The 16,803-nt window shown below is 52.9% G+C and overlaps 3 protein-coding genes and 1 long non-coding RNA gene across 6 annotated transcripts in view; 3 read left to right on the top strand and 1 right to left on the bottom strand.

The window, feature by feature from the left end:
* Positions 1-1,754, top strand: part of LOC136109085 (carboxypeptidase A2-like) — a 14,999-nt gene extending 13,245 nt beyond the window's left edge. Inside the window, 1 exon segment of the mRNA XM_065851474.2 lies at positions 386-1,754. Within this exon segment, the coding sequence (XP_065707546.2) occupies positions 386-573 (188 nt within the window). The 3' untranslated portion in view covers positions 574-1,754.
* LOC139826946 (uncharacterized) overlaps positions 1-16,803 on the bottom strand; it is a 20,564-nt gene extending 3,761 nt beyond the window's left edge. Inside the window, exons 1-3 of one of the 3 annotated variants that reach the window (XR_011737101.1) lie at positions 14,742-16,803; positions 13,926-14,074; positions 5,114-5,917 (exon numbers count right to left, since the gene is read on the bottom strand). This is a non-coding gene — a long non-coding RNA (uncharacterized lncRNA). Of the gene's footprint in view, positions 1-5,113; positions 5,918-13,925 lie in introns of those variants that run through there. The other 2 variants (XR_011737102.1, XR_011737100.1) reach the window with 2 other exon arrangements.
* On the top strand, positions 3,628-8,991 carry LOC136111834 (carboxypeptidase A1-like). The gene is made up of 11 exons (XM_065856250.2): positions 3,628-3,947; positions 4,361-4,442; positions 5,330-5,464; positions 5,608-5,706; positions 6,680-6,781; positions 6,856-6,957; positions 7,182-7,292; positions 7,853-7,943; positions 8,074-8,273; positions 8,575-8,659; positions 8,741-8,991. The coding sequence occupies exons 1-11, from the start codon at positions 3,883-3,885 to the stop codon at positions 8,926-8,928; spliced, it is 1,260 nt and encodes a 419-aa protein (XP_065712322.1). The 5' UTR covers positions 3,628-3,882; the 3' UTR covers positions 8,929-8,991.
* LOC136111818 (carboxypeptidase A1-like) lies at positions 10,089-14,108 on the top strand. Its single transcript, XM_065856232.2, has 11 exons — positions 10,089-10,213; positions 10,411-10,492; positions 10,702-10,836; positions 10,914-11,015; positions 11,159-11,260; positions 11,338-11,439; positions 11,562-11,672; positions 11,895-11,985; positions 12,351-12,550; positions 13,662-13,746; positions 13,865-14,108. Exons 1-11 carry the CDS (start codon positions 10,089-10,091, stop codon positions 14,050-14,052), a joined length of 1,323 nt encoding a protein of 440 aa, XP_065712304.1. The 3' UTR covers positions 14,053-14,108.

The following is a 16,803-nucleotide window of genomic DNA, read 5'->3' as shown; positions in this document are numbered from 1 at the left end:
TTCAGAGATCAGAAGGTCTCCCCTCAGCTCCTGTTCTCCAGCTGAACCCCCCAGGTCCCTCAGCCGCTCCCATCACACTTGTGCTCCAGCCCCTCACCAGCTCCGTTCCCTTCTCTCCACTTGTTCCAGCACCTCAAGCTTTTTCTTGGCGTGAGGGTCCCAAAGCTGCCCCCAGGATTGGCAGTTTGGCCTCCCCAGGTCCCAGCACAGGGACGGTCACTGCCCTGGGCCTGCTGGCCACACCAGTGCTGGTCCCAACCAGGATGCTGGAGGCCTCTTGGCCACCTGGGCACACACTGGCTCACGTTCAGCCGCTGTCAACCAGTAGCAGAACTGAAATCAATCCTCTGTTCACCCCTCTGGCTCTTCTCCTTTTCTCTTTCAGACCAAGCAAGTGGGGGCAGCATCGACTGGAGCTATGATTACGGCATCAAATACTCTTTTGCCTTTGAGCTGCGAGACACGGGTCGCTACGGTTTCCTCCTGCCCGCCAGCCAAATTATCCCAACTGCACAGGAGACCTGGTTGGGTCTGGAAAAAATCATGGAGCACGTGCGAGACAATCCCTACTAAAATCTGGGGTGGGAATCTGCTGTCTGTACAGCAAGGTCGTAAATCCTCTTCCCTTGACGTGGTTCTGACAGCACCTGGCTGAATAAAGACGCCGTGTGCGTTCCTCCTACAGCTAAAACATGTCTGTGTATAAAAAGCATTTAGCGCTTGTCTTGTTCGCTGCATCTCTGTGCGCATGGTAGAGCTTTTAGAAGATGTTAAGATGCAGTTGTTGTCCACCTCAAGGAGACAAAGTAGGAACATTGACAAGGGGAGGATGGAAGATGTGAGCGCTCATGTGGCTGTCGAGATGTCAGAGAGACCTCCAGTGAGGCAAAGTGTGCAGGATTTTCCCCACCCAGAGAAACAAGAAATCATCTGAGGGTCTTGTGTCAGCACGGAGGGTGAGGAGAGATTAAATGTAAGAGCAGAAGGAGGTTCTAGGGAAGGAGGAGATGCTCGTGGCTGCTGCAAACCGTCCTGCCTCGTGCTCTCTGCAGCTCCATCTCTATTACTCAAAGCAAAATGTGTTTTCTCACTCTTAGCAGCATTTTCTACTTATGCAAAGCCCCTTGCAGCAGCCACTTCCTCACAACCAGCAGTGCAGAAACTGCGTGACCCGTCCCTACCCTCCAGTACCATCTGGTGGCTGTTTAGAGAGGACAGGGAAGAATTTCTTTTACAGCTCCATGTTGCTGTTTTTGTCGATCCTGGAGCTCTGGCAGAGCTTGGTTTTGGGGGCAGAATGGGCTGGGGTGGAGAACCTGACTTTAAGCAACGTAATTCAGGCTGTGAAACTTCACAGGAGGAAATTAAAGGAATTTATTAATTAAGAGCCTCAGACCACTGCCAAACCCCTGACTGCTGGTGGGACGGGGCGGTCTCCTGGCCTAATGTCGCCAAATATTTGTCTTGCTTAGAGGGAGGACGGAGGTGGGAGGACACCCCCTCTCCTCCTCACTCCCTCAAGAGCCTTCCTCCCTCATTCGGTTGTTCAACCTGCTAATTTCTTGCGGATTAAGAGCAAACAGCTCAGGGCCACGTGTAGGAGCCACTGAGGGATCAGAGATTAGCAATCCCTGCTGCTGTTGCTGGAATTATCAAGTCTAACAGGTTTATCTTGACGTCCTGTGGTCCCCTGAGCAGCTGGGGAGTTACTCATTCCTCCATGAGCGTGGCAGGAGAGAAAACACACCTGACACAGCGAGTAAAGTGTTAGTTCAGAGTCCAAGGAGGCTTTTGGCATGGAAAAGAAGGTGAAGGTGCAGCTGAAGCTTTGAGAAGAACCACGTGGGTTTGGTTTTGTTTTAAATGGAGATGTTTTCGGAAAGCAAACCTGAGCATGGGGCAGCTAGTGCTCTCTGCTCGTGTCCCCGGCCCCTCTGCTTGTGGCCCCATCTGGTGGCACCTGCTTCCCAAATTGACCCACCCTTCCAAAATCCCGTCCTCCAGCTGGTCATAAAAGCTATGGCTGGTAAAAGCCCAAGGTTTTACCCAGGGCACACGGTTGGCTCCTGGATCCAGCTGAGCTGCTGCCACCGGAGCAGGGACCTTATGACAAATGGTGACAGGAGCTGCAGAGCCTGAGGAGCATCACCTTGGCTTTGAAGTTCCATCCAGATCTTGAGGCCACCTGGGCCTTCTTGTAAGCACACGGCTTGATGACAACTGCATCCAGTTCTTGGACACCTGGCACCAAGGAGACCTGGAGAAAGACAGATGGAGGCCAACAAGAGGGACAGGAGGATGTGTCCCATTATGAGATGCTGAGGGAGATGGGATGGTTTGGCCTGGAGATGAGACAGCTTTGGGGTGGGGGGACCTAACACAGCCCCCCCTGTCTCTATGAAGATGTTATTGAGATAACGGAGCCAAACTCTTCACTACAAAGTGTGATGGGAGAGACATCGGCATCAGATGAAGCAAGAATGAGGCAAGATGAACACAGGAAAATGTTCTTCCAGCAGCGGGACACGTCACCCAAAGGGGCTCCATGCTTGGAGGACTTCAAGACCCAACGTGGAGGGACCTGATCTGCCCCTAGAAGTGACTTTGCTTTGTCCAGAAGGCTGGATACGGACCTCTTGTTGTCTCTTCCCACCTCCACTACCCCATGGTCCTGCCTCACTGAGAACCTCTACACTGGCACCACCAGCTCACCAACATCACCAGTTCCGCATTATTGAGCCATAACGGACCCCCCCGACCACGGCGCCTTCCCCACCGCACACGATGCTGTTGGCACAACCAGAAAAACGACCTGATTTTAATGGGAAAAAAACCCCAAACCCAAAACGAAACAAAACACAGAAGATGTCTGCTAAAAAACCGCCCGAGACAACGTCTGCCAGCCTGGGAACCCGGCCCAGGAACACGGAACATCCTTGACAAGAGCGGGTGGGAGCTCAGGGTCATCGTAGATAAGTGTCCAACAAAGATGCTGCTGTAACCTGAGGAACAAAGGCGCTGCTGTAACCTGGAGAACAAAGAAACCACTATAATGAACTGACCTATGACAGCAGAAATCAGCACCGGCTGCTCCAGGAGCCGCTGTCCTGCGCCCACCCATGTATCTACACTAAAGACGTAAAAATAACTCCCTTTTTACCCCAAACCGAGGCCCTGCAGGGATTAATCCCAGGTGAATATCCCTGTACAACCCCTTGGACCCTCACTGGGGGTGCCCAACTCGGGCCACCGTGACATCCATCGTCTTTCAAGTGAAACTTCATCCATTGCCAACTGGCCCCACTCCTGGGAGCGGTTTGATGGACGGCACCGGTAATAATTTGAATGGTATATTTTGAATTTTCTATATATGTATAGGTGTGCATATAAGTAATTAATCATAAATATGCTTGCTTTTCTGCTAGTAATTTTGTAGTAACTTGTAATACACACTTACTTTACTAATCATAATTACCCTTGACTTATAATAGCAATCTGTAATAAAGCAATTTGTGGAAACAAAGCACCGTGTCCTTGTGTACTCTGGGGTCTTCTGACCCCACCGTTGCCACCGTCCCACACCCGTGGGCTGGGCGGTGACTGTGACCACGACCACCAAACCGGGTGCGTGGACACGCGTCCTCCCTGAGCGCCGAGGAGGACGTTATCAGATCCTCCCGAATTTGGCTGCTCTTTTATTGACTTCGCCAAATCAAGCGGACACTTGGGCTCCTGGGAGCCCTTCCTCTCTGCTCTGTTGCTGCCGGCTGTGTGGGGACAGCAGACGTGGCACTGGTGAGAAGGTCCCCGAGAGCCCCTGGGCCTGTATATAGGGGGATATATACATCCTCGGGGGCTGAGGCTCGTCTGCACCCACTCACCATGAAGATCCTCCTGGTTTTTGCCACCCTTGTGGCAGCCGCATGCAGCGAGAAGCTTTTCGTGGGGTGAGTCCTGCTAAAAACAGGGGCTGGTGGGTCACCTTGGTTGGGGACAGGGATTGGACTGAGAGATATCCAGCCCTGTTCATCCTCCTTTGGGGTCAAAGGAGGGAAATCCATCACCTTTTGATGTGTTATTAGTTTAGATTAGATCTTGGGAGCCATTTCTTCCCCAAAGGGCTGTGGGGCATTGGAACAGGCTGCCCAGGGCAGTGCTGGAGTCACCATCCCTGGAGGGTTGGACAGACGGACATGAGGTTCTCAGGACATGGGGTAGTGCCAGGGGTGGGTTAACGGTTGGACTCCATGATCTTGAGGGTCTTTTCCAACCAAAATGATTTGATGATTCTATGAACAGCTCCTTCTCCCTCCATCCTGTGATCCCTCCCCATGTCCTGATGTCTCTGCCTCCCTTACAGGGACCAGGTCCTCTGCATCACAGCCAGCGATGAGGAGCAGATCACCCAGCTCAGGGTACTCGGGGAGCAGGCAGAGCTGCAGGTGAGTGCGATGGGGCCTTGAGCTCCCTCCAGCATTAAACAAAACCTGATGACATCCAGGGCTCCCTCCTCCTTCCGGCCCATTCAATTTTCCTTCCCATTTTGGGTATGTTTAATTTATATGTAAATTGAGAACAAGTCTTATGAGGAGCGGCTGAGGGACCTGGGGGGTTCAGCTGGAGAACAGGAGCTGAGGGGAGACCTTCTGATCTCTGAACTGCCTGAAAGGAGCTTGGAGCCAGGGGGGTCGGGCTCTGCTCCCCAGGAACAAGCGCCAGGAGCAGAGGAAACGGCCTCAAGTTGCGCCAGGGGAGGTTGAGGTTGGATCTGGGAACAATTTCTTCCCCAAAGGGCTGTGGGGCATTGGAACAGGCTGCCCAGGGCAGTGCTGGAGTCACCATCCCTGGAGGGTTGGACAGACGGACATGAGGTTCTCAGGGACATGGGGTAGTGCCAGGGTTGGGTTAATGGTTGGACTTGGTGATCTTAAAGGTCTTCTCCAACCAAAATGATCCTATGATTCTGTTCTATAATCTGCATCACGAAGCTGATGTAAGGAGATACTTCTATTGAGTTAAAAAGCAAAACTAGCACACGGCAACCCCGGTGTCTCATCGTTCCTGCTCAAATCACAGAAACTCCTCATTCAAAGGGATGTTTGCAACCAACAAGTGACTTGGGATGAAAAACATTTATGTAGAAGATCCATTGAGGGAGGTAAAGGGACCTTGACCCATTCTGGTACCCACACATGTGCCCAAACTTGTTCAAAGACCTTTTAAAATCCTTCAGTGGAAACTCTTATGAGACTCTTTTCGGTGCTGGGGAGCTCAGCGGATGAGCACCAGCACAGGACAGGGCCAAGCTCTCTCCTCTCCTCCATACCAGGTTGACTTTTGGCGTCACCCCACCAGCCCTGGCCACCCGGCCGACCTGCGGGTGCCCTTCTCCAGCCTCCCAGCCATTAAAACCTTCTTGGAGTCCAACAACATCTCCTACAGCATCATGATTGAGGACGTGCAGGTAAGGACTGGGTGGGGAGCAGTGGCTCAGTCCCAATAGAAAGTCCAAAAAGTTGGAAAACAGGAGGAGATGGAAGGAAAACCCAACCCCCTGTGCCTTCCAGCCTGTTTGTTGTTGTTGGTTTTTTTCTTCCTCCTAAACAGGAATTGTTGGACGAGGAAAAGAGAACCATGGTGAGGTCCAGGAGGATAGAGAGGAGCACCAGCACGTTCGATTTTGGCTCTTACCACACGATAGATGAGGTACTTTTCTCTGCAGCACATTCGCTTCATCTCGCTGGGGGTCGTGCTCAGCCCGTGACAAGGTTGGATCCACGTGGTGGCGTTCATAGTGGCAGCAAGACCCACTGGGACATGTCTCTCCTCCTTGGGTGGAGGTTTTAGCTGATCCAGGAGACCAGGCATCCCTGCAAGTGCAGCAGCACCTTCCCACCTCGCTGGAAGATGTCTTGATCTGTAATGCCAAGAAAGGCCTTGAGGTGCTGGAGCGAGTGGAGAGAAGGGAACGGAGCTGGTGAGGGGCTGGAGCACAAGTGTGATGGGAGCGGCTGAGGGAGCTGGGGGGTTCAGCTGGAGAACAGGAGCTGAGGGGAGACCTTCTGATCTCTGAACTGCCTGAAAGGAGCTTGGAGCCAGGGGGGTCGGGCTCTGCTCCCCAGGAACAAGCGCCAGGAGCAGAGGAAACGGCCTCAAGTTGCACCAGGGGAGGTTGAGGTTGGATGTGGGAACAATTTCTTCCCCAAAGGGCTGTGGGGCATTGGAACAGGCTGCCCAGGGCAGTGCTGGAGTCACCAGCCCTGGAGGGCTGGACAGACGGACATGAGGTTCTCAGGGACATGGGGCAGCGGCAGCATTGGATTAACAGTTGGACTTGATGATCTTGAGTGTTTTTTCCAACCAAAATGATCTGATGATCTTCAGCTTCATTTTGGGGGGTCAAACCCTGTTGCTTGGAGCCAGGTGGGTGGCTGATGGAGGTTGTGATGGTGTTGGGGGATCTCTGGGCTTTTTTTCCCCCCACCATTCATCTGCTTTTGCAAAAACCTTTGCCATATGAACCTCTCTACTTGCACAGAGATCCAAGCACTTGCTCCTCCTCAGGGAAGAACCTGGTGTTCTCCAGGGCAGCTCTGCATGTTGTGTCTGATGCTGGATACGCTAAATATCAAAAGGAAAGCGAGGGTGAACCTTGTGATCCAGCAGCTGTTCCTTTCAGATCTACAACTGGATGGACATGCTGGTGGGGGATCATCCCAACCTCGTTAGCAAGATCCAGATCGGGCAGAGCTATGAGAACAGACCCCTTCACGTGCTGAAGGTGGGTACCAGGGTCACCTTCACCTTGCCCAGCCCTGGGAGGACACGGGGCTGAAATCCCCGCTCTCCATCCAGTTCAGCACCGGGGGTTCGAATCGTTCGGCCATTTGGTTGGACACCGGCATCCATCCACGGGAATGGATCACCCAAGCCACCGGCATCTGGACAGCCAACAAGGTAACCATGTTCCTCGGAACACCAGTTCTTACCATCCCCTGTGATGCTGCTCAGTTGTGTCCCTTGTCCCCAAGGGGTATCAAGCTGGACGGGGCTCTGAGCAACCTGGTCTGGGTGAAGATGTCCCTGCTCATGGCAGGGGTTGGACTGGATGAGCTTTGAAGGTCCCTTCCAACCCAAACTCTTCTATGATTCTATGATCTCCCACTCTCCTCCCCATGGAGATTGCCGAGGAGTATGGCCAGGACCCCTCTGTCACCGCCATCCTGGACAGCATGGACATCTTCTTCGAGATTGTCACCAACCCTGATGGCTTCGTCTTCACCCACAGCTCTGTGAGTGCAGGGACACTGTGGGGTGGGGGGACCTGTCCCTGCACTTGTCTCCAGCAACCTTGGCTGGTCACAGCTTTTGAGTGGTGAGGAATGACTTATGAGCAGGGCCTGTTGTGACAGGACAAGGGGTGATGGTTTTAAACTAAAAGAGGGAGATTCAGGCCAGATACGAGGAAGAAATTGTTGGCCCTGAGGGTGGTGAGAGCCTGGCCCAGGTTGGCCAGAGAGGTGGTGGATGAACCATCCCTGGAGACATCCCAGGCCAGGCTGGACGGGGCTCTGAGCAACCTGAGCTGGTGAAGATGTCCCTGTCATGGCAGGGGGGGCACTGGATGAGCTGTGAAGGTCCCTTCCAACCCAAACCCTTCCAAGATTCTACAAACCCAACCTCAACCACTTCAGCTCAACTCCCCCATTCAAACCTCAACCTCTTCAACCTCCTTGACCCAACTTCAACCCCACCTCAACCTGAGCTGGTGAAGATGTCCCTGCTCATGGCAGGGGTGGCACTGGATGAGCTTTGAAGGTCCTTTGCAACCCAAATTATTCTATGATTCTAGGACCGCCTGTGGCGCAAGACAAGGTCCATCAACGCCGGCTCCCCCTGCATTGGCGTGGACCCCAACCGAAACTGGGACGCTGGCTTTGGAGGTGAGAGCTGGGCCACCAGGTCCCCACATTGGGCATCGCTTGTGCCTCAAAGTGTTGAAGTTTCCTGCTAGAGGGAGATCCCTGGGGGCTACAAACTTGTCCCCGGGGAGACCTCTCTGCATGGTCCCAGGCTCCGGCGCCAGCAGCGACCCCTGCTCCGAGACCTACCATGGCCCTTACGCCCACTCCGAAAGAGAAGTGAAAGCCATCGCAGACTTCATCCTTGGCCACGGGAACGTGAAATCGGTCATCTCCATCCACAGCTACTCCCAGATGCTGCTTTTCCCCTATGGCTACAAGACGGCGCCTGTGCCCAACCACCAGGAAATGGTGAGATGGCCCCAAAATGTAGACGTGGGGCTGTGAGCACCAGCCTTGCTGGAAAAGTCAGGTCAGATCACACCAGGACCCTCCCTGCTCCTCCCGTTAGATACAACCTGCACGTTGGAGCCCATCACTTGGTTCTTGGAGGGAGGGCAATTGCAAGATGTACCTCCCATCCACCAAAAATTAAGGGTGTTTTGGGGACAAGCAAGAGCAGAGGGGGCTCTACACCCTGCTGCCCCCTGCTTTCTGTTGCCCAAAGGTCTTGACCAACCAGTTACCACCACTTTTGGGCTCTTCCTTGCAGAACGAACTGGCTAAAAAGGCGGTGAGCGATTTGGCTGCTGTGTACGGGACAAAATACACCTATGGCAGCATTGCAGACGCCATCTGTAAGTGTCCCTCATCCCACAGCGTCACGTCCGCCACCAACGCTCAGCGTTGGGATCACATCTCCCCTCTTCTCCCCACAGACGCAGCGGATGGCACCGCTGTCGACTGGGCCTACGACAACGGGGTGAAATATTCCTTCACCTTCGAGCTGAGGGACTCGGGACGTTACGGTTTCCTCCTGCCCAGCACCCAGATCATCCCCACAGCTACCGAGACCTGGCCGGCGCTGTTGGACATCATGGTCCACGTCCTGGAGCATCCGTACTGAACCTGGTGTCCCCTACAAAATCCCCTTGTCTCAATAAATAATGCCAGAGAGTTTAGGGTTTAAGGCTGGCACTTGTATTTTTTCCATGCTAGATCTCAAAAACATGGTGAAAAAGGAACCCCAGTCCTACAGGTTTTGACCCTGCAAGTTCCCACCTACTGGGGACAACAGCCCTGAAGGACCTGGGAAGGGATGGGTGTTTTTTTGGGCAACCAAATGCAAATTTGTGGGGTTTTGGGCAACTTTGTTCCATTGTCCCTTCCCTGGGGGCTGAGAGAGGTGACACAGGGCACCCCCAGGGCCATCGCTGGTGCAAATCACCTCCAGGTATTTGCTGTTTTATTTTTGCCACCTGGGACGATCGTCACCTGCTGTGACCTCTGTCCCATGACGACCTTAAAACCAATTTCTGTGCCAGCATCACCACGGCCACAGTTTAGGTATCCAGCTCACTGAGCACCCCCCTGCCAAAATTCACATAGAATCATGGAATCATTTTGGTTGGAAGAGACCCTCAAGATCAAGTTCAACCGTAACCCATCCCTGGCACTGCCCCATGTCCTGAGAACCTCCTGTCCGTCTGTCCAACCCTCCAGGGATGGTGACTCCAGCACTGCCCTGGGCAGCCTGTTCCAATGCCCCACAGCCCTTTGGGGAAGAAATTGTTCCCAGATCCAACCTCAACCTCCCCTGGCGCAACTTGAGGCCGTTTCCTCTGCTCCTGGCGCTTGTTCCTGGGGAGCAGAGCCCGACCCCCCTGGCTCCAAGCTCCTTTCAGGCAGTTCAGAGATCAGAAGGTCTCCCCTCAGCTCCTGTTCTCCAGCTGAACCCCCCAGGTCCCTCAGCCGCTCCCATCACACTTGTGCTCCAGCCCCTTCCCCAGCTTCACCACATCTCACGTTTTTCTCAGCCCAGTTTAACGCTTCTCCTCACAGCTCCGTGGGCAGTGGGATCTTGTCACATCCTCAACTCTTGCATCACCAGTGGGTGACTCAGCAACGGCTCTGGCCGGTTCCCAGGACAAGTTTAGCCGGGACCAGGAGTGCTGCAGATTGGAGGACAGTGGTGTCCAGCCTTCGGTGGTGTCCAACCTTGGCCGGTATCAGCCGGAGCCTTCCCACGGCCCTGGGAAAGGGGACAGCTGAGGGGTCACCATACCCATGGGATTTAAGAGGCTCCGGGTTGCTGTTGGGACACAGAACGGGCTCCTTCCAGTGACCATGAGGGTCCTCGTCCTGTTGGCTGCCCTGGTGGCAGTGGCCACCAGCACCGAGACTTTTGTTGGGTAGGGGGGTCTGGATGGTGGGAGGGTGGCCGGGGTGGTGGCACTGGTTGGGACAGAAAGAGCTGGTTCAGCCCCGAGGGGACAAAGACACCCAGTGCAAATCCCCAGGGTGGGGGGTTGGATGGAGTGGGGGTTAAGCTGGACCTACAGAGGCCAGAGATGGCCCCATGCGCTCCCAGCACCCGCTGATCCCACAGGCACCAGGTGCTGCGCATCGTCCCCACCACCCATGAGGAGCTGCAGAAGGTGCAGGAGCTGCAAGACCTTGAGGATCTGGAGGTACGGGGTGAAGCGGCAGGGGTGGCTTTTGGGGACACCCCCAAGCCCACATCACTTGCTTTGCACCCTGCAAGCCACACTGCAAAGCAGGGATGGGGCTGGATGGGGGACAATGGGGACGAGCTGGTGATACGCAAGTGAGGAGCTGGTGCGGAGGGGGCAGCAAAAGGCTGGATCCAACCCCCACGTTTTGATTCCTCCCCTTCCAGCTGGATTTCTGGCTGGAACCCCGTGGACCTGGGCACCCCGTCGATATCCGGGTGCCCTTGCCCAGCCTGCAGGCCCTCAAAGCCCACCTGGAGTTCAACAGCATCTCCTACTCCATCATGATCAAGGATGTGCAGGTCAGCGGAGGTGGGGGAGACATGGGGGTCTCGGGGTGGTGGCGGACGAGGTCTCATCCTGACCCCTCATCACCCAGGCGCTGGTGGACCATGAGAAGAAGGAGATGCTTCGTGCCCGCCGCTGGTTGCCGCTCTCCACCAGCACCTTCGGCTATGACTCCTACCACACCTTGGCTGAGGTGAGGGAAAAACCCAAGATCCGGGGCATTTTAGGGGAAAAAATGACATCTTGGAATTGCTCTCGCAAAGCTCTTCGCTCCACGAGCAGGAAGGGCAGGGGATGAGCCAGGCATGACCCCCCATCCCTTGTCCCCACCTCCAGATTTACGACTTCATCGACCTGCTGGTGGCTGAGAACCCCAACCTGGTCAGCAAACTTGAGATCGGGCGGTCAACGGAGGATCGGCCCCTCTATGTGCTCAAGGTGAGGATTTGGAGTTCGGGGGGTGGCTGGAGAGGGGACAGGGACAAAGCTGGACCCCCCCATCTCTGCTCTTCCAGTTCAGCAAAGGGGGGACGAACCGCCCGGCCATCTGGATCGACACCGGCATCCACTCCCGAGAATGGGTGACACAAGCCAGCGGCGTCTGGTTCGCCAAGAAGGTACAGGAACCTCCTGGCCATGCCTGATGTCCCCAAAGGGCCACGAGGTCCTGCAGCCACCATGGTGGCCAATCCCATGGAGGGGACGGTCATCCAGAACCCCAAACTGCCATCCTCTCTAGATTGTCTCAGATCATGAGCAAGATGAAGTTCTGGCCTCCATTCTGGATGAGTTCGACATCTTCCTGGAGATTGTCACCAACCCTGATGGCTTCGCCTTCACCCACAGCCAGGTATCACCCCGGCTTTCCTCACCCTTGCCACGCTGGATGGGGATGAGAGGCATCTCCATGCTGCATGTGGAGGCCTCCAAAAGCTCAAATCCTCCTTGTCTACATTTCCATGGGGTGGGAAGGGACCCACCGGGACCCTTTAGACACCCCAGATGGCAGCCCCGTGCCTGCTGGAGGCTGGTGGAGCTCTGGCCACCAGCTGAGACAGCTTCATCCTTCCAGAACCGCCTGTGGAGAAAGACCAGGTCCCAGCACTCGAGCTCCTCTTGCATCGGTGTGGACCCCAACCGCAACTGGGACGCAGGTTTCGGAGGTCAGAGCTCTCCCGCTGTCCCCACGGAGCGGTTCTACCCTCCAGGTGGAGGTTCTGAGGCCATTTCTGTCCCAGAAAGATCCACTGGTGTCCCCTGGGGAAGAGATGGGATTTGCTCTTTGTGTCAGAGTCGTGGGTTTGGGCTCCACCAGGGCTTTGACGTCCCCTAGTGACCAGCACGGTGGGGACCACAAATGAAAACCATCATAAAACATCTAGGAGGAGCCCCATGAGGGTTCCTTGAAGGGTGGGGAAAGCTCTTGGGCTCGGAAATAGTAAACACCCTTTGACCTTGTGACTCTCTGAGCCACCCAACTGTCACCAAAGCCACCAAACACCCACGCTGTGTTTTGATGTCCCCACAGGGACCGGCTCCAGCTCAAACCCCTGCTCGGAGACGTACCACGGACCCTACGCCAACTCAGAGCCCGAGGTGAAGGCCATCGTGGACTTTGTGAAGAGCCATGGGAACATCAAGGCTTTCATCTCCATCCACAGCTACTCCCAGCTCCTGCTCTACCCCTATGGCTACACCAGCACCCCAGCGCCCGACCACCAGGAACTGGTAGGGTGATGTGGAGGTTTGAAGGGGGGTGGGATGACGTGAGGCTGTTCTTCTCCTGCACGGAGGACCAACCTCCATCATAAAATTAGAAGCATTTTCACAGAATCTCAGAATGTCAGGGGTTGGAAGGGACCTGGAAAGCTCATCCAGTGCAATCCCCCCGGAGCAGGAACACCCAGCTGAGGTTCCACAGGAAGGGGTCCAGGCGGGTTTGAATGTCTGCAGAGAAGGAGACTCCACAACCTCCCTGGGCAGCCTGGGCCAGGCTCTGACACCCTCACCATGAAGAAGTTTCTTTTCAAATTTAAGTGGAACCTCCTGTGTTCCAGTTTGCACCCACTGCCCCTTGTCCTGTCACTGGTTGTCACCCAGAAGAGCCTGGCTCCATCCTCCTGACACTGCCCCTTTCCATATTGATCCCCATGAATGAGGTCCCCCCTCAGTCTCCTCTTCTCCAGCTCCAGAGCCCCAGCTCCCTCAGCCTTTCCTCACACGGGAGATGCTCCACTCCCTTCAGCATCTTGGTGGCTGCGCTGGACTCTCTCCAGCAGTTCCCTGTCCTTCTGGAGCTGAGGGGCCACAACTGGACACAATATTCCAGGTGTGGTCTCCCCAGGGCAGAGCAGAGGGGCAGGAGAACCTCTCTGACCTACTGACCACCCCCTTCTAACCCACCCCAGGTACCATTGGCTTCCTGGCCACAAGGGCCCAGTGCTGGCTCATAACTTATTTTGTTTGGAAAAGACTTTTAAGATCATCAAGTCCAACCATTAACCCAACCCTGGCACTACCCCATGTCCCTGAGAACCTCATCTCCATCTGTTCAACCCCTCCAGGGATGGTGACTCCAGCACTGCCCTGGGCAGCCTGTTCCAATGCCCCACAGCCCTTTGGGGAAGAAATTGTTCCTGATATTAGGCACCGTGGAGGAGACACAAGTTGTGAAGAAGCCCTGGCTCTTCTGCCACCCCCGGGGACTCCCCCAGGCCAAGGCTACTGAGCTCTGGCATCTTTTTTTGCCAGCGACACAAACAAAAACCCCTCTCCTGGAGCCTTTATCCTGCAGATTTTCCCCTTTTCTGTCTCATTTCTCTCTCCTGTGCGTTCCCAGCACCAGATTGCCGAGCAGGCGGTGGCAGCTCTGTCTTCTCTCTACGGCACTGACTTTGAGTACGGCAGCATCTACTCCACCATCTGTGAGTAACGGGAGGCGGCAGCACCCCAAAAATAACCCCAAACCACCCCTCGGCTTAGACAAAAACATCCCGGACACAAAGAGACTCAATATTTCACATCCCCCCATTGTTTTCCCAGACCCAGCGAGCGGCTCAACCGTGGACTGGACGTACAACCAGGGCATCAAATACTCCTTCACCTTCGAGCTGCGGGACACGGGGTGGTACGGGTTCCTCCTCCCGGCCTCTCAGATCATCCCCACCGCCGAGGAGACGTGGCTGGCGCTCAGGGTCATCATGCAGTACACGCGGGACCATCCGTATTGACCACGATCCGGGGCCGAATCACCTGGATTGGGGGAAAAGAGAATGAAATAAATAAATATAAAGAAAGATGAGAAATACTTTTTGTTGGTTTTGCGGTGAAAAGCTTTTTTCGGATCCTGTTTCCCCAAAAATAAGCCCTACCCTGAAAATAAGCCCTACCCCGAAAATAAGCCCTAGCGTGATTTTTACAGGATTTTTGAGGGTGCTCGAAATATAAGCCCTACTGCAAAAATAAGCCCTAGGTAGAGTTCATTTTAAAAGTCGATTTAAATAGCTTAAATACATGTAAAAAAGTAAAATTAATTGGCAATAGAATGCAGCAGGATAGATGTGACAGAATGTGATGGCTTGACTGTATTTGAATAAATGTTGGGGTTTTGTTCAAGAATAAATGTAAATTTTCATGGGAAAATGAGACAGCCCCTGACAATGAGCCCTAACGCATCTTTTGCGGCAACATATAATATAAGACCCTGTCTTATTTTTGGGGAAACGCAGTATAAACAGCACATGTTGGCCCAGTGGTCCGAAAAGGGGATTAAAAAGGCACGAAGATGGTGTGATGTGAAATAAAAGGAGGTTGTTGGTTTTTCCCTCTTCTCTGGTAGAGGTTGGAAGGGGAAGAGGTTGAGTTTGACACCGAAAAAAGCCAAGTGGAGCCCTCAGACATTGCAGCTGCGGGTTCTCACCATTCCCAGTGGCGCTGGGACATGATGCGATGGGGTTAATGTGGTTTATTTGATGTATTTTTGTGCTTGAAAGGCCCTTCCTCAGGCCCTCGTTGTTTCCCGGCTTTCACATGTGCCGCTCCGCGTTCTCCATCAGCTGTCAAAGCTCAAACTGACGAGAAATGCTCATTCCTATGGTGTAATTGAATATTTATTTAAGTAAAACAATTAAAGCTCCCCGACTCTGCAGAGTTCGACTCTACCCTCCAAACAACAGCAATTCAAAAGGCCACAAAGCATCCAAAGCCATCAAGATGATGGGAAAGTATACACGCATTTTATACATTTCCCAGCTGAAAGATCTTCCGAGCACGTAATAAACCTCTCTCTACACTTTCCCCTTGGGCACGTTCAGCTAAATCAACCCCATGATATAATTTCTCGGACAACCAGCCCAAACAAGCTCTAAACTCAATTACTCAAAAGATGCCACTTTGTTGGACGCTTTTATTTCGCGATAACATAAAACCAGAGGTACCGTACAGAGCAGCAGACTCAGGACATCAAGATCAAGATTTCTGTGATGCCTCAGCACCAAACTCCTTTAAAATCTTTACTTAGCTTTTATTAATTTGATTAGGCCACCTCGTAACATCGTCACTTCATAATTAAAACCTCAAGAGGCGAGTCAGCTTCCCAAGGCTGCGAGTGAAGAGTGTGGCCCCAAACCAAGTCCCCGTGGCTCCTGCTTTGGGCTCACATCATTTAAATAAACGCCTTTTTTTCCCTCAAAAAGCGATGCTGTCGTTCCACAGAACCGGTCTGACCTAGAACAAGCTACTTTGTTCAAAATAAATATACCTACAGCAAGAAATCTTCCAGAAATGGGAATTGAGGAGGAAGGTGAGGAAGCAGAGCAGTTAGGAAGATGCTGAGATGCATCTGGATGCCTAAGGATGGGCTGAAATAAGATCTTGAATTCTTTAATCTTCATACCTGACCATCCCAATTCTTGTAGTACATACATACAACTCTTACAGTACATACGTACAACTTATAGTACATACGTACACAAACACACTCCCTCTGGCAACCCAGGACACGTGTGATGGGTTCAAAGGGAGTTTATCCAAATTCGAGCTGGTTTGTACAACTTCAAGCATTCAAGGAGCTTTAAGTCACCCCCCTGTGATCAGATTTTTTTCCATTTAAAAATATAGATGTATATTCGAACACACAGGGGCATTCAGCTCTTCGTTAAATACATTTTTGAATGCTATTTCTGCCTTGTTTCCCTTGGTTTCGCCCTCTGGGGGATCCCTATGGGTTTGTGCTGGTCGCATCACTCATCTCCAGAGAGAACCAAGGTTATGGGACGCATCAAAATGACGCTGTCAGCCCCTGTATCCGCAATTTAGGATTTAAAGACTCATAGAAACACAATAAACGTGCTCAGGGATGTTGGGTTTAAACTGTCAAAGTAGAAATTCTGTGCGATTTCTCTCACCTTGTCCTTTGGTTGGAACGAACACGCACCGTGGGTGAACTTTAGGGTCTGTAACTGTCACTGGGTGTTTTCAGATAATTCCTGGGTCACACAGCTAATACTGGTGCAGTAGAAGCACTGATTTGACGAAAACTAAAGATTTAATATAAAATTAATATCGCAGTTACCAGATTCACGGTCCCTGCAGAGTTTTAGGGAACGAGCATAAGAAAATTTCCCTTCAGCCACCTTGACCTCAAAGCAGCTCCTCCAAAAACACCGTTAAAGGTGTGAGAATCTATTCCCAGCCTCCATCAGGCCCTGGAGCTGCTCTTTGCTGCTTCACCAAAGAACACAGTTTATCTTTAAGTATCACAAGAGTTTTATGAAGCATTTTACCTTCTGCCTCCTCACCTGGACTCGCAGCTGCCTCAGGGAAATCAATTTGTCAGCAGAAGAACAACTGGCTCTTCAATATATGTCGTATTTTTCCAGCAAGCTGCTCCAGAAAGTCAAAAAACGAGCAAAGCACTGGTGCACGGATGAAATAATGAGAAAAGGAACACAGCAGATGATTTTGCTTTAAGATATGTTGGT

Source organism: Patagioenas fasciata, chromosome 1 (assembly GCF_037038585.1).
Source record: "Patagioenas fasciata isolate bPatFas1 chromosome 1, bPatFas1.hap1, whole genome shotgun sequence".
NCBI lineage: Eukaryota > Metazoa > Chordata > Aves > Columbiformes > Columbidae > Patagioenas > Patagioenas fasciata.
This window is presented reverse-complemented; position numbering and strand designations above follow the sequence as displayed.

Excerpts from the sequence above, each read along its gene's own strand:
- LOC136111834 (XM_065856250.2), top strand. The coding sequence starts at position 3,883 with ATGAAGATCCTCCTGGTTTTTGCCACCCTTGTGGCAGCCGCATGCAGC. Across the intron at positions 3,948-4,360 it reads AGCGAGAAGCTTTTCGTGGG|GGACCAGGTCCTCTGCATCA; the intron begins GTGAGTCCTGCT and ends CCTCCCTTACAG. Across the intron at positions 7,293-7,852 it reads TCGTCTTCACCCACAGCTCT|GACCGCCTGTGGCGCAAGAC; the intron begins GTGAGTGCAGGG and ends CTATGATTCTAG.
- LOC136111818 (XM_065856232.2), top strand. The coding sequence starts at position 10,089 with ATGGGATTTAAGAGGCTCCGGGTTGCTGTTGGGACACAGAACGGGCTC. Across the intron at positions 11,261-11,337 it reads GGCCCCTCTATGTGCTCAAG|TTCAGCAAAGGGGGGACGAA; the intron begins GTGAGGATTTGG and ends CTGCTCTTCCAG. Across the intron at positions 11,673-11,894 it reads TCGCCTTCACCCACAGCCAG|AACCGCCTGTGGAGAAAGAC; the intron begins GTATCACCCCGG and ends TCATCCTTCCAG.